General features: G+C 38.5%; 1 protein-coding gene across 3 annotated transcripts in view; it reads right to left on the bottom strand.

Moving 5' to 3' along the window:
• The window catches only part of ATP11C (ATPase phospholipid transporting 11C), a 162,671-nt gene that overhangs the window by 148,331 nt on the left and 866 nt on the right, over window positions 1–13,474 (bottom strand). For 2 of the 3 annotated variants that reach the window (XM_006924186.3, XM_025041265.1), the window contains exon 1: window positions 13,324–13,468. In XM_006924186.3, the coding sequence (XP_006924248.1) occupies window positions 13,324–13,350 (27 nt within the window). In that variant the 5' untranslated portion in view covers window positions 13,351–13,468. Of the gene's footprint in view, window positions 1–13,323; window positions 13,469–13,474 lie in introns of those variants that run through there. The other variant, XM_025041264.1, reaches the window with a different exon arrangement.

Genomic DNA, 13,474 nt, shown 5'->3' with positions numbered 1-13,474 from the left:
AAAGAGAAGTAGGAGTAAATACCAAACTTCATGGTGGGGGAGATTACTAAAAGAACATTGCGATCTCTGAAAATATCTCCACATATTTTCAGTGTACTTTAAGGTCATAATGTCAAAGAGTAAAAGATTGTTACAGAACACCTAGTTCAACTCCTGCATTTTATAGATCTGAAAATGAGGCTCAGAAAATAATTTGCTAAACTTTAACACTTTTAGAAAAAAGAAAAAGGAGACCAGCTTTCCAACTCTGGCATAGGGAAGGACTGTTTAAACAAGATATATAAAAGCACTAACCATTAAGAAAAAGACCAAAAATTTTAGCTATATTAAAATTAATAATTTGTTTAGAAGACTCCAAAAAAAAAGGTAAAAGGACAAGCCACAAACTAAGATACTTGCGACAAATATAACCAACAAAAGATTAATACTCTGAATATGAAAAGGACTCATAATTAATTATAAACCAGTATGAGAAGGATAAACAACTCAATAGTAAATAGTTAAAAGACAGAACAAGCATTTCAGAGGGGAAATATAACTGGCCCCAAAACATGCAAAGATGCTTAACTTCTTTAGTAATCACAGAATTGGCAAAAGTAAGAAGTCAGACAATACCAAGGGTTGAAAAATATGAAGCAATGGGAACTCATACATTGTTAGTGGGAATGTATATTGGTAAAACCACTTTGAAGAACAATATCACCTCCTCTTATAAAGTTGTACACTTCAAGACCTGTCATTATATGTGTGTCTTCCTATACATATGCCTGAGTGTGAGTGTTTGTATGTGCGTATGAATACCTACACAGAGGGGAAAACCCTTTTTATAAATATATACCAAAAGACATATATTCTGTTCATAACAGAGAAAAAAAATCTGCAAACCACCTAAATGTCTATCAACGGAAGAATGGATAAATTTATATTCTCAAAGTGAAATATTCAGCAGAGACAATGAATGAACTATAGCTACATAAACTCTTATAAAGAATCTTAGGAATATAATGTTGAGTAAGAAAAAAAAACTATTTCTATAAAGCTCAAAATAAGAAAACTAATATATGATCTAGGCTTGCACACATGAGTTAAAGTTATTTTTTAAAGCAATAGAATGACTCAGAAATAAAATTAATGGTTACAGGGTTGGGGGAGGCAGAGAGGTGAGATAAGGAAGTAGCACATAGGTAGAATTACATTGGTAATGTTTTAATTCTAAAGTTAGGTGGCAGATGCATGGGTGTTCATTTTATTATCATACCTAAATTTTATATGTATTCTTCTATACGCACTGAGTATTAGGTTTTAATAAGAAAGTGATTTCCCTAAGGCTATACTTCTGGTTAGTGGGGGCACCCTAACAGATAAGTTTTCAGTCTCATACTTCAAAAATCTTCCACAATGCTAGGTATATATTAGGAACCAGAGACATTTGTTGATGCCACCTGAATTTCATGACAACTTAAATTATTGATTCCAAACATGGAGTCAATAAATCCAGTAATATGTCTTGTGACCTGGTTTCATTGTATTTGATTTTGACATTTCCTTCATTAGTATCTTTGATAAGTAATATGTCTAAACTTGCATAAGAATATTTTAATAGCACTGCCTTACTTTTTAAAACAGGGATACATATTCTACTGATACTTCTCATCAAAGTCTAGGGTCTAATCTAAGTTAATAAATGATTATGACTTTTAAAATAGATTTTATTTATAGAATTCCATTTCATCAAACTACTCCCTTGCTATAGCTATTATCCTCTGGTTGAATCATTAGCTATAATAAAACATAGCAAGCATCCAATTCTGTTCCACAATACTATTGGTTCTCAAATATATACATATGAATTGTCTACTTACTGCCCCCTACTGTCTCCTAGCAACTGTCACTCAGCCAATCCAAGAGCTGCTTCTCTATCTACCATTGTGCAGCTGTGTTCTAGAGCAGAGATGAGTAACTGTCTTTGAGAAATAATGTCAGGTGGCCACTGACAAAGACGACAGTGGTGATGCTCTCCAGGAAGCCTGCCCATCATATTGTAGCATCACCAAAAATGCTCTCCTCCATTAAAGCTGTTAGTTAAGAGGTTAATATAATCGGAGTTGGGTTTAAGTCTAGAACATAGTACTAACAAAGGAATGAGTCCACATGTGGCCCCTCCCATCATTCAGGTTGGTGTAAAACCAAAAAGCACAACCACTATTAAAAGCCCATGAATAACTCGAACACCACTTCTTAAGTTTGTCATTGTTCCCATTCATACACAATTTAGTTCACACTCATTACTATTAAAGGAGAAACAAGTTTAGGGCAGATTATATAGTCAAATGACCAATCAAGAGATGGAGATCTGAAGAATAACAAATTAAAAAAAAAAAAAACCTGATAGAAATAGTCAAAAAATTTTACTGCTAGACTGTTAAGCCTAAACATATAGTACAAAATTATAAAGCTGGGAAAAAAAACTTAAATACAGATGACCTAGGGGCCTTCATGATTCACAGAAGAGGAAATTGAAGACATAGGGTGCACAGCTGATCTTGAATTCCATATTTCTGAACTCCCATTCACTGAACAATCTTAGACAATTCACTTGCCCTCTGACTGTTTCCTCAAATGTGAAATGAAGAGACTGTATGATTAAATGGTCTCTACCAGGGGTCCCTAACCCTTCAGCCATGGATGGGTACCTATCTGTGGCCTGTTAGGAATCAGGCCACATAGCAGAAGGTGAGCGGCAGGCAGGTGAGGGAAGCTTCATTTGTATTTGCAGCCACTCCCCAGCGCCAGCTTCACCACCTCAGCTATCAACAGGCATTAGATTCTCATAAGAGCACTGGTCCCTGGTGCCAAAAAGGTTGGGGACCGTTGGTCTCTATGATCCCTTACAAGTTCTAGGACTTGCTGAGCCTTTCTGACGACGTAGCAGTCTAAACCTTTCATCTTATAGATGAGAAGGCTAGCAAACTATAGTTATTTATGGTAAGGTCATCCATTCCTGGTCTATACACACTTTAGATTTGCTCACGGGTCTTCACATGATCCTAGGACCTAATATAATGGTTAACTTTATGTATCATCCTTAGTGGGCCACATAGTGCCCAGATATTTTGGTCAAACATTCTGGGTATGTCTGTGAGGGTATTTCTGGATGAGATTAACATGTGAACAGGTAAACAGAGTAAATTAGAGCATGCAGATTGCCCTCCACAATGTGAGTAGACCTCACCAAATCAGCTAAAGGCCTAAAGAGAACAAAAATACTGACCTTCTTCTGAGTAAAGGGGAATTCCTCCTGCTTTTGAGCTAAGACATCAATTTAACCTGCCTTCAGACTTGAACTGAAACATTGGTTCCTGCTGCTAGCCCTCAGACTGAAAGTACATCATCAGCTCTCCAGGTTCTCAGGCCTTCCTTCCCACTCTGACTGAAACTATACCATTGGCTTTCCTGGGTCCCTACCTTGCTGACTGCAGATCTTGGAACTTGTCAACCTCCATAATCATGTGAGCCAATTCCTTATAATAAGTTTCTTTACAGATATGTAGAAGAAATTTATTTTTATATATATATACGTACACATATAAATAATATTAAGCATATTAAATAGGTATTTATATCTATCTCTATACATATATATGTGTGTGTGTGTATATATATTACACGCATATAACACACACATATAAAAACACACACGCTATTGGTTCTGTTTCTCTGGAGAACCTAAATATCATAATCAAATGTGTATAATGAACTAATGCTTGTAAAGCACTTAAAACAGTGACAGGAAATTACCACTCTGCGGTTAGCTATTATTATAATGGTAAGAAGGCAAAGCCAACTTACAACTAAACCAATTCCACAAACCTGCAATATATCAATGAAACCATGGATCAGTAATCCAAGATACTGACTGGAATAATTAGTTCTGCACACAGACAAATCCCATTTCAAATTCTGATCCATATAAAATGATAGATTATTTCCATCCTCTTGTATTAAGGGCTTAAATGAGACACCACTATCATTTCTGAATATCCGGTAACCAGCAAAACTGCAAAAAACTCATAAAAATAACATTAAAAGTACTTAGACCTCTATATAACGTTTTTTAAATTTAAAAAATCAAGTATTTGTAATATATGTAGAAAAGTTATCAAAAAGACAAAATAAGAAATACTTTAATAAGTAAATACTTCATGTTATTTATAGTGAAGTGAGTACTTTCAAAGTATAATAGCAAATTCTCAAGTCAATGTTGAAAATAAATGTATATACAACAATAGTGATGCTCATTATAATATAGTTAAATGCTCAATATAAAAAGTTATTAACCATATCAGAGAATGTTAAATACCTAAAAACATAATGAAAAATATATGATGTTGTATATGTTACACAACACAGCATGTGAGCCTGGAATAAATGGCTTCATTTCTAAAGTATGAGCAAAAATAATTCTTTTAACTGAACACAACAGTTAAGTCTAAAGATTGAACAATTTGATCTCTCAGACAGGCTCCAAACATGTATGATTATAAATGGGAAACAAGATGAGAAATACAGATAAGAATTATATTTCAATCATGCAACAAATATTTATTGAGCATACACTGTATGTCGGGCACTGAGGCATTAGCAACGCAGTAATAAGCAAAAATGGTCACTGTTCTTCAAGGAACTTACTAGAGGAAAGCTTGAGATTAAATAAGTTAGCAAACAATATGCAAATGTAAAGCTAATTGTGATAAGAATGCAAAGGAAAGGATCATAGTACTATAAGAACCTGGGAACCTGGCAATGTCTGAGGTAAGGATAAGGAACAGCTTCCTTGGGGAAGTGACGATTAAGCTGAGCTCTGAGAGATGAGTAAGAGTACAGGCAACTGACTATAAGAGAGACATTTACCAGACAAGGGAAATGGTACATACAAAGGTCCTGTGACAAATAAAACACAAAAAGTGAGGAAGATTTTTCGCAGTAGTAGAAAAATCCATCCTAAAATCCACACAGAATCTCAAGGGACCCTGAATAACCAAAACAATCCTGAAAAAGAACAAAGTTGGAGGCTTCATACTTTGATTTCTTAACATACTACCAAAGCTACAGTAATGAAAATAACATAGTATTGCCATAAAGACAGATATATAGATCAGTGGAATAAAATGGAAAGCCCAGAAATAAACCCTTATGTAGATGGTCCAATGTTCTTTTTCAAGGTTTCCAAGGCCACTCTCTTTCTGAGCCTTTTCAACGTGTGGCACTGGGAAAACCAAATATCCACATGGAAAAGAATGGAGCTGAACCCTTACCTTACACTATACAGAAAAATCAATTCAAAATGGATTAAAGACCTAAATCAAAGACCTAAAATGATAAAAAAAAAATACTAGAAGAAAACATAGGAAAAGTTTCATGGCACTGGATTTGGCAATGATTTCTATAAGTGTACACTCATTATATAAGCTGGTAACTAAATAACCAGTAATTTAATATTATATAAAGCAGTATCACAAATGCTTATTTCTTCCCAGCTCCTGCCTTATTTTTCCCGCACCAAATCATAAGATTGAGGACCACCATCACTGGAGTCATGGATTTCAGAAAGCACTCATGGGAAGATTCCTACAGCTATTGTGGAGACAGAAAGCCACCTGATGTTCATTTTTAGTGCTCTCTTTTTTAAAGTCTAAATTTCACCACAGCAAACATAAGGCATTGAAGATCAAGGTTTCGGTATTTCTGCTGCATTTAGAGTTGAAACCTATGCCCTCTAAATTGACTGGTTCCCCTGTTCTAAGTGCCAAAGCAATAACTCTATCTGATTGCTTGAGTAATTGCCTCCTCCTATAATAAGGTTGTTCATTCTTTGAAATCCCATAAACTTCAATCCTGTGGGTTCCCTACCACTCAGTTCACATGCTACCTTCTCTATAAATCCCCTCCCCAGCCAATAGGGCCAGAGTAAGAGTCAGTGCCCTCTTCTGAATATCTGCTGCACTTACTGTGTGTGCTTTCAAAAGAACAGCGCTGATTACCTGTTCCTTCATGAGGAGGTTGATCCTATGAGTTGTGCTGTCTAATGACTGCAAGCTACTGGAGAGCAGGGCTGTGCCTTACATACCTCTATAGCACCAAGTAAGGCATGAGTATTCAAAGGAAGCTTGTGATCCATACGAATGTTTTCAGAAAAGAAGCCAAATTATGAATTATACTATAGATCCCTTAATCCATATTAGTGCAAACTACATTAATTGTGAAGCTTAAAGAACATCCCAACTGCTTAGACAACAGGTGTAGCTTACATAATCTGCCGTACTGAGCTGTTACTTATTTGTAACAGTTCCCTCTTGGTTTTTGCTCCTTGTTCATCTGTAGGATTACTGCATCTTCCAGTATGATTTCCTGATTTATTCTTGTCCAAATCATAAAAGAATTACTAGTTTCCCTGTTAGATAACAGTGAAAAATGGAGCTTGCACTTAATAACCAGAGAGATACCCTTGGGGTTTTCCATGACTATAAAACAAAACAAAACAAAATCCTAGAACAAAACAATATTTATAAATATTGCTATAAAATCCATTTGTTAATCCAAGAATTTCATTTTTTTTTCTTTTGGTACTTTTTCCTATATAGTCATCCTTGACACCTGCTCTTTGGAATTATGTTACCCAAAAGAATTTAAATCGGCTACCTATAAGCTAACAGCTAGCCAAGTACAAAGTAGGATGAAGTAATAATGCAAATGTGTTGGGACTACAGGTAAATAGATGGAACAAGGATGGGTGGGGACAATAATAAAAGTCCAAAAGTCAAAAAATTAAAATCCACGAACTTGGTGATGCTCCAAAGAGGAAACCAGCAAGTGTTGACGCTAAACTGGCAGAAACATCAATACTTCATGGCTCCCCCACTGGGTGTATCAGTTTACCATCGGTAGGCAATATTAAAAGGCAGGCTGCTCTTCTGCTTGCAAGTGACAAATAGTGAATGCATTCAACAATATGAAAAGAAATGACCCGTAATCCAGAAGCATTGTTGTGTGCAGCAATGAATTGGAGATGGTGATTGCTAGAGGTCTCAGTCTCAGCTTTGCTGGTTAGCTTAATGACGATAGGCAAGTCATTTCCCCTCACTGAAAAATATCAATGTTTCAAAACAGTGTGTAGGAGAGTGTTAACATAGCAGGCCTGAGACTGCTATTCTTAAAAACCTTTGTTTGCAAGGTTGGTACCCTGATGTCTGGGGACTTGGATTTCTGGAAGGTTCCCATGTCTCTGGTAAGAGTAGCTTGCTGTGCCTAAACTGTTTGTGCAAACAATGTGGTTTAAGCTAAATACCTGTTTTCCTTTGTGGAGTCTAGAATTTTGGGTCATAACAGGTATAGGGTGCCTATGTAACCAACTTCCAATAAAAACCCTGGGCACTAAGTCTCTGATGAGCTTCCCTGGTAGAAAGCATGTCATACAAGTTGTCACTCATTGATGGAAGAATTAAGCACAATCTGTGTTACTCCAGTGGGACAGGACTGTTGGAAGACATACCTGGTTTCCTCCCAACTTGGGCCCATGCACATTTTCCCTTTGCTGATTTTGCTTTCTATCTTTTTGCTGTAATAAATCATGGCTGTGAGTGCAACTATATGCTGAGTCCTGTGAGTTCTGTCAGTAAACCATGGGGATACAACTGGTAGTGTTGAGTAGTCTCCCAAACATCTTTCCAATGAACCTGAGAAGTAGGTATTATTCTGTTCATTCTATAAAGTTCAGAGAGGTGAACAGTGTACAAGGAAAATAAATATTGCAATGTTTATTGTATATGGGCGTTCTCAAATTTTAGTGAACCGAAGAACCATCTAAAGTGCTTGCTGGAAATGCAATTTCCTGAGACCTATCACCTAAGACTTGGATTAAGTAGGTTTGAGGCCCAGGAACCTGTATTTATAATAAGCAACCCAGATGATTCTCATGCAAGTAGTCCAAGGACCATATTTTGAGAAATACTTTGAGTGTATTAACTACAATGCCCACTTTCCCAAGGTGGATAGTAAATGGCAGAGCTAGGATTTGCACTATCTCTTTTAACAAGGTTGAGCCTCTTTTCACAACAAAATTGCTTCCAAATATCTCCAACTCTTCAGTTCCTCTGGTTTGCTCTGCCTTGTCACTACAGGTAGCTGATGGCAACTGGATGCAAACAGAGGAGAAAATATACTACAGGGGTTCTCGAACCCTGGGCCATGGACCAGTACCAGCCTGTGGCCTGTTAGGAACCGGGCTGAACAGCAAGTGAGGGGCAGGTGAGCAAAGCTTCATCTGTATTTGCAGCTGCTCCCCAGTGCTAGCATCATCACTTCAGCTCCACCTCAGATCATCAGGCACTAGTCCCTGATGCCAAAAAGGTTGGGGGCCGCTGGTATACTACATTCCCAGCACCAAATACTAAGTGGTATCCTGAATCCAAATAATGAACACTTACCACGGAAAGTCAAAAGATATACAGCTCTTAGAGAGTTAACACTGTAGCTTTGGTTTTCAAAAAAAAAGATTTGATGTGCTGGTGGCAACAGAAAATATAAACTTATGCACAAATTAATAAAATATGAACCTGCTTACAATTTTAGAAGTTGAGGACAGTATGTCATAGTTCTACGAATGAGCAAGAAAGGGGAGGGTGCTAAAGGTAATATTTCTGGCCAATCGAGATAACAGCCTTAAGTAAATGTTCAACTTTTTCTGATTTTTTAATGGGCATAAAAATATTTTTTTCTCATTTAGAATAAACATAGTATGGCCCTTTGTTCACTGAAAAAAACTTATTTTCAGTGCTGTGCACTTAAGAGTAGCCCAGTCTGAAATGCATAAACTTCTTGGTAGCTGCTTACTCAACTGTTCATTTTTCAACTGTTATTACTGACTCAGACTGTTACCAATTCAGTTCGAAACAGTTGAAAAAACAGTTCAGCAAGTATTTATTCAAAACAGTTCAGCAAGTATTTATTTAGCATCTACTGTTTACTTGAGGCTATACTAGCTGCAAGATCATTATTAAGAAAACTATTCTCATTTTCCCAAGAAGACCCAGGTGAAGAAGAGACTAGGAAAATACAGGCACCATCATACTTTAAGACAACATATAAAGAGGAGCCTTAAACACACACGCGTGCGCGCGCACACACACACACACACACACAAATAACATTTGCTTTAACAGGGTAGACCATCAATTTCCCCATAATCTATTAACTAAATATGGGGCAAAAAATTGATGACAATCTATTTCAGAAATACAGATTAACCTCCTAAATCTGGATATCCATGGTCCAACATTATCTATAAACCACAGAAAATCAAGAAGTCAGCCAAACCAGCAATCTGTCCATACACGGCAGTAATTGGGCCATCTGCCAACGTGCTGGCATAGGGCATCCCACACTCTTATCTGCAGTGCTGAGCATTCATTCATCATTAAACTGCAGTAGTGTTAACATAAGCTGCAATCGTGCTCATGTTTGTTTTACATTCACTACTGATCTACCCTTATACCAGGCCAAGAAGGTTAAGTGTTAAGTGAACGGAAATAAACTTGAAAACAGTACCTAATTCACATATGGAAGCCCAGAAGCTTCCTCCACCAAACCAGAAAATAATCCCCAAACTCAAGAATTCCAGATTCAAAAGCTTAATCCGTATAAAGCATTACAGATGTACAGGAAATTCCACTGCCTCTATGAAAAAACAGTATTTTTATTTTGTGTCCCATGTTTTCACCCTCTTTGGGAGAACTAATCAACCATGTTAGACAAGCAGTCAGCCTTGATTTGTTTCTGTCACTCAGTACGTGAATTCACTCATGGACTAGTTCTTCGCATAGCATCCGGACACAGGAGGATTAGTTATGGTTCTCCCAGAAGCTTGCTGGGGGTCAACTGGGTGAGGAAAGGAGCTCATTTGGACAACTGTAGCAGTATGGAAATGGCTAGCATCACCTGCTGAATCTCACCTCTGCTAAAAGTTCATTAAGAGCACTAGAAAGTACATGATTTGTACTCGATATTACCCACTAAAGGGTTGAATTATGAGTAATAATCATAAACAGAAGGAGCAAATGATAAATCCTTATATAAGCTATTTAGAAGATATACAGAGTTTTATGTTGCTTAATCCATACGAGGCAGATCAGGAAAAGAAGATAAATACTTGTTTTCAGGTTATTTAATAAATAATAATGTTTATTTTAACAGTAATTCATTCCTAAATAGATTTCCCATTTTACACATCATTCAGCATGAAATAATTTAATAAGTCAAAAAGGGGGGAATTCTTGTTTAGACTCTCGTTAAACCTTTAAGTCCCCGTGAAAATGTTACTGCTATCACTAAGAACGTTATGAAGAGTAAAAGACAAGATAACATAAAAGTCCCTGACCCTAAGTCTCAGCTAGTCCAGACTTCCAATTAAACATATCTTTAAAGGAAATTAATTGTATAGACAAAGCTATTATTTATTTATTATATTTATGGAGAATGGAGATGTTGACTGGGAATAGGCAGTGCTTTTATTATACTCAAAGGCATCCAACTCAAACCTTTTAAGACACCCCTTACATGCCTAAATCCTAAAATCCTACACCAAATCCACCAATTTCTTTCTACTTCAAAACTGTCAAAAGGGAAATCATAATTCTTCAGAAGGGAAAGAAGGCAATTATTAATGGCAAAGACATCAAGGCCATGTCTTTAAAATATACAATGAATCACTATTTCTTTGAGCTTGAAATTGGAGATCCTGGGGAAATAAGTGGCCTTTTTAAAACCATTCAGCAAACACTACTAAGCCACAGATGATGATGCTCCCAAGAGACATTTACTTGCCATGTCAGGTTTAAAATGTAAAGCCCTGTCCTAACATGTAGCATCTAGTTTTCAGTGACAAACACCACCACCATTGTAATTTATTTCACATTCAAAGTCAATTTCAGACTTTAGGTACACAAAAAAACCCACTTAATTTTGGTAAGAATTCATAGCCCTGTCTCTGAAATATAAAAGCAATCATAAAACAGCACACAACTGGACTATACCTACACTGCTGTGCAAATCTCAAAAGTCCAACCTAAATCTTAAATGAATGGTAGCCTTCTAGTGATTTAAATGGAAGTGCCTCCTCAAATCCCTACCAGGCCAATTATATGAGGACATGTGGCTTACAGATCTAGGGAGATAAAATCTGCCCCCCCTCTTGCAAATTTTGAAGTCATATTTTAGCAATGAGTATTCCATAGCATGTTTCACATTCAATCCAATGGTTTGCAGATTAATTCCTTGCCTTAGATCTAGGGCTGATACAACTCCTGAGCACCTTCCAGTTTACTGCACTGGTACAAGTTCCTGAGACTTACCATAGTCATGGTTGCTCAGGAAAATGTGAGCAGTTGGGTATTCCAGTTAAAACAATGAGGTCAAAGCTCATTTCACTGTGAGCTTAAGTGATCCTCTGCAGAGATCTTGGTCTGGGATGCAAAGTACTAGCCTCAAACCTGAAGGCTGGCACCTCGATTCAAGAATGGCTACAAATTCTACTGCTATGTTCTGGCGTCCCGGGCCAGCAATGCTTAATTACTATACTCATACAATGCAGATCACTCTTAGCAAAAGAAAAGCAAACGGGGCTTTTAAAAGACCAATATCTGGGTTGTTTGGTTTCAAATGTTCAAATCCTTAAAAAAAAAAAAAACAAGGATGTCAATATCTTAATTTTGAGCTAATGAATTTATTACGAACCGGAGTCCAGTTTTGTTTTCCATCACAAGAGTGCCATGTGAAAAGATTATCATTTTCCCAAATATTACAATTAGCTCTTTGTCACCTTTCCCTTTTTGTCACCCCCAAACAACACTCCAAAATCACAAGAATCTATGTGAAATAGAATTACGAAGTACAATGCTCTTATACCTTCTCAGGTTAAATGTGAGAAACCAATTTTAGTCACATGCTTTAGCAAAGCATCCAGTACAAGACAATTCCTATGGATTTCAAGATCCTTGATATGTACAATCTGTAATGCTGTGCCACAGGTAATCTGCTCCAATTTCATAAGACATGTTTCTGCATAAGGTAAACATTTAGGAAAACATTAATGTAGCACTCTTATGATAATAACATCCTGAAGAAGGAATGTACAATTTTCTTTTAGCCAGGGTACATTTGTGAAAGTTTCCAATGCAGAAAAAAAAAAGAGAGCAAAATCATGCGCCGCATGAAAATGTCAGCGATGCTTTGATTAAGAATAATCGCATTAAAAGAACCAAATCGACAAGTTCTCAAACCTATACGGTAAGGGGTTCAGGGGCAGGGCACAACAATCAACCATTTTTCCTAACGACAGAAAAATCGGCAGAAATAAAATCCTATTCCCGCCACCTCATCTTGCAATTAAGAAAGTTACTACAAATAGCAGCACATAAGTCATGGTCCCTGTTTTGCTCCATTTTTAATGTACCCTCTAGGAGTAAAACAGGTTACTCAAAAAAGTCAAGAGGCAGAAATCGCTTTTCCCTATGCTCAACTCCCATGGAAAGACATTCCTCGTTCTGGCGACTTGGAAGGGGGTAAACGTGAGCACAGGAGTCCAGCCGCAGCCTGCCTTCTCCCAGGGGTTTAATGTATGGGGCGTTAGTGCTCCGCGAGGCTTCAGACGCGGCGCTCAACAGCGCCAGTACCGCCTCCTGGCGTCTCCACATCCATCCAGACCATTCTGACAATTACCCAAGCTTTTATCAGCCCCTCCCTAAAGGTGAGCTTTTTAGACTGGATCTCCGAAGTTTGCACGGCCTCCGGTCTTCAGCCGGCCTCCCGCGCCCCAGGCAAGGCTGAGTTCTGCCCTCGCCTCCGGCCCCCTCAGCCCCCCGGGTCTCTTTTTTGGGCCACAGAGACAGGTCTACGTTTACCTCCACGTGCTCGCGGCTGAGGAAACAAAAGAAAGCTACCTCCCTGATAATAAAACGCCATCTTCGACTAATTGGCAAACCGAGGGGCCCCTGGGTCTGTCCGCCATTCAGCCCGAGGCGGCCCCTCGTCTGAGGCGGAGTTTGTAACGGCCTCGGGAAGCTCTACTTAAATTGTCCAGGGTGGGGGGCTCTGAGAGCCTTACCTGCCTCCCCACCCCGGACGCCGGGACAGCGTGTTTCAGGGAAGGGGGTGGTGGTGGTGTCTCCCACAGATGCACTTATCTCCTCAGAAAACTGTTCAGAGGGACCCAGAGGAGGGGCTGACGAGCCGGCGAACCAGCCCGCCTGGAGCCACAGCGACTATACTTACAAAGCGATGAAAGCTCCGGCGGTACATCGCGTCCAAGGCTGGGGGCGCCGAGCTGGGCTCTGCCGGGCTGTCTGGGAAGGTGCCGTCCACAGAACACACTGCGGCGTGGGCCGGCGGCGCGAAGCGCACGAGAGGCAGGGGCCCCCCCCCC

The sequence above is a fragment of the Pteropus alecto genome, unplaced genomic scaffold (assembly GCF_000325575.1).
Source record: "Pteropus alecto unplaced genomic scaffold, ASM32557v1 scaffold139, whole genome shotgun sequence".
NCBI classification, from domain to species: Eukaryota; Metazoa; Chordata; class Mammalia; order Chiroptera; family Pteropodidae; genus Pteropus; species Pteropus alecto.
The sequence above is the reverse complement of the archived record's forward strand: the minus strand, read 5'-3'. Positions and strand labels throughout refer to the sequence as shown.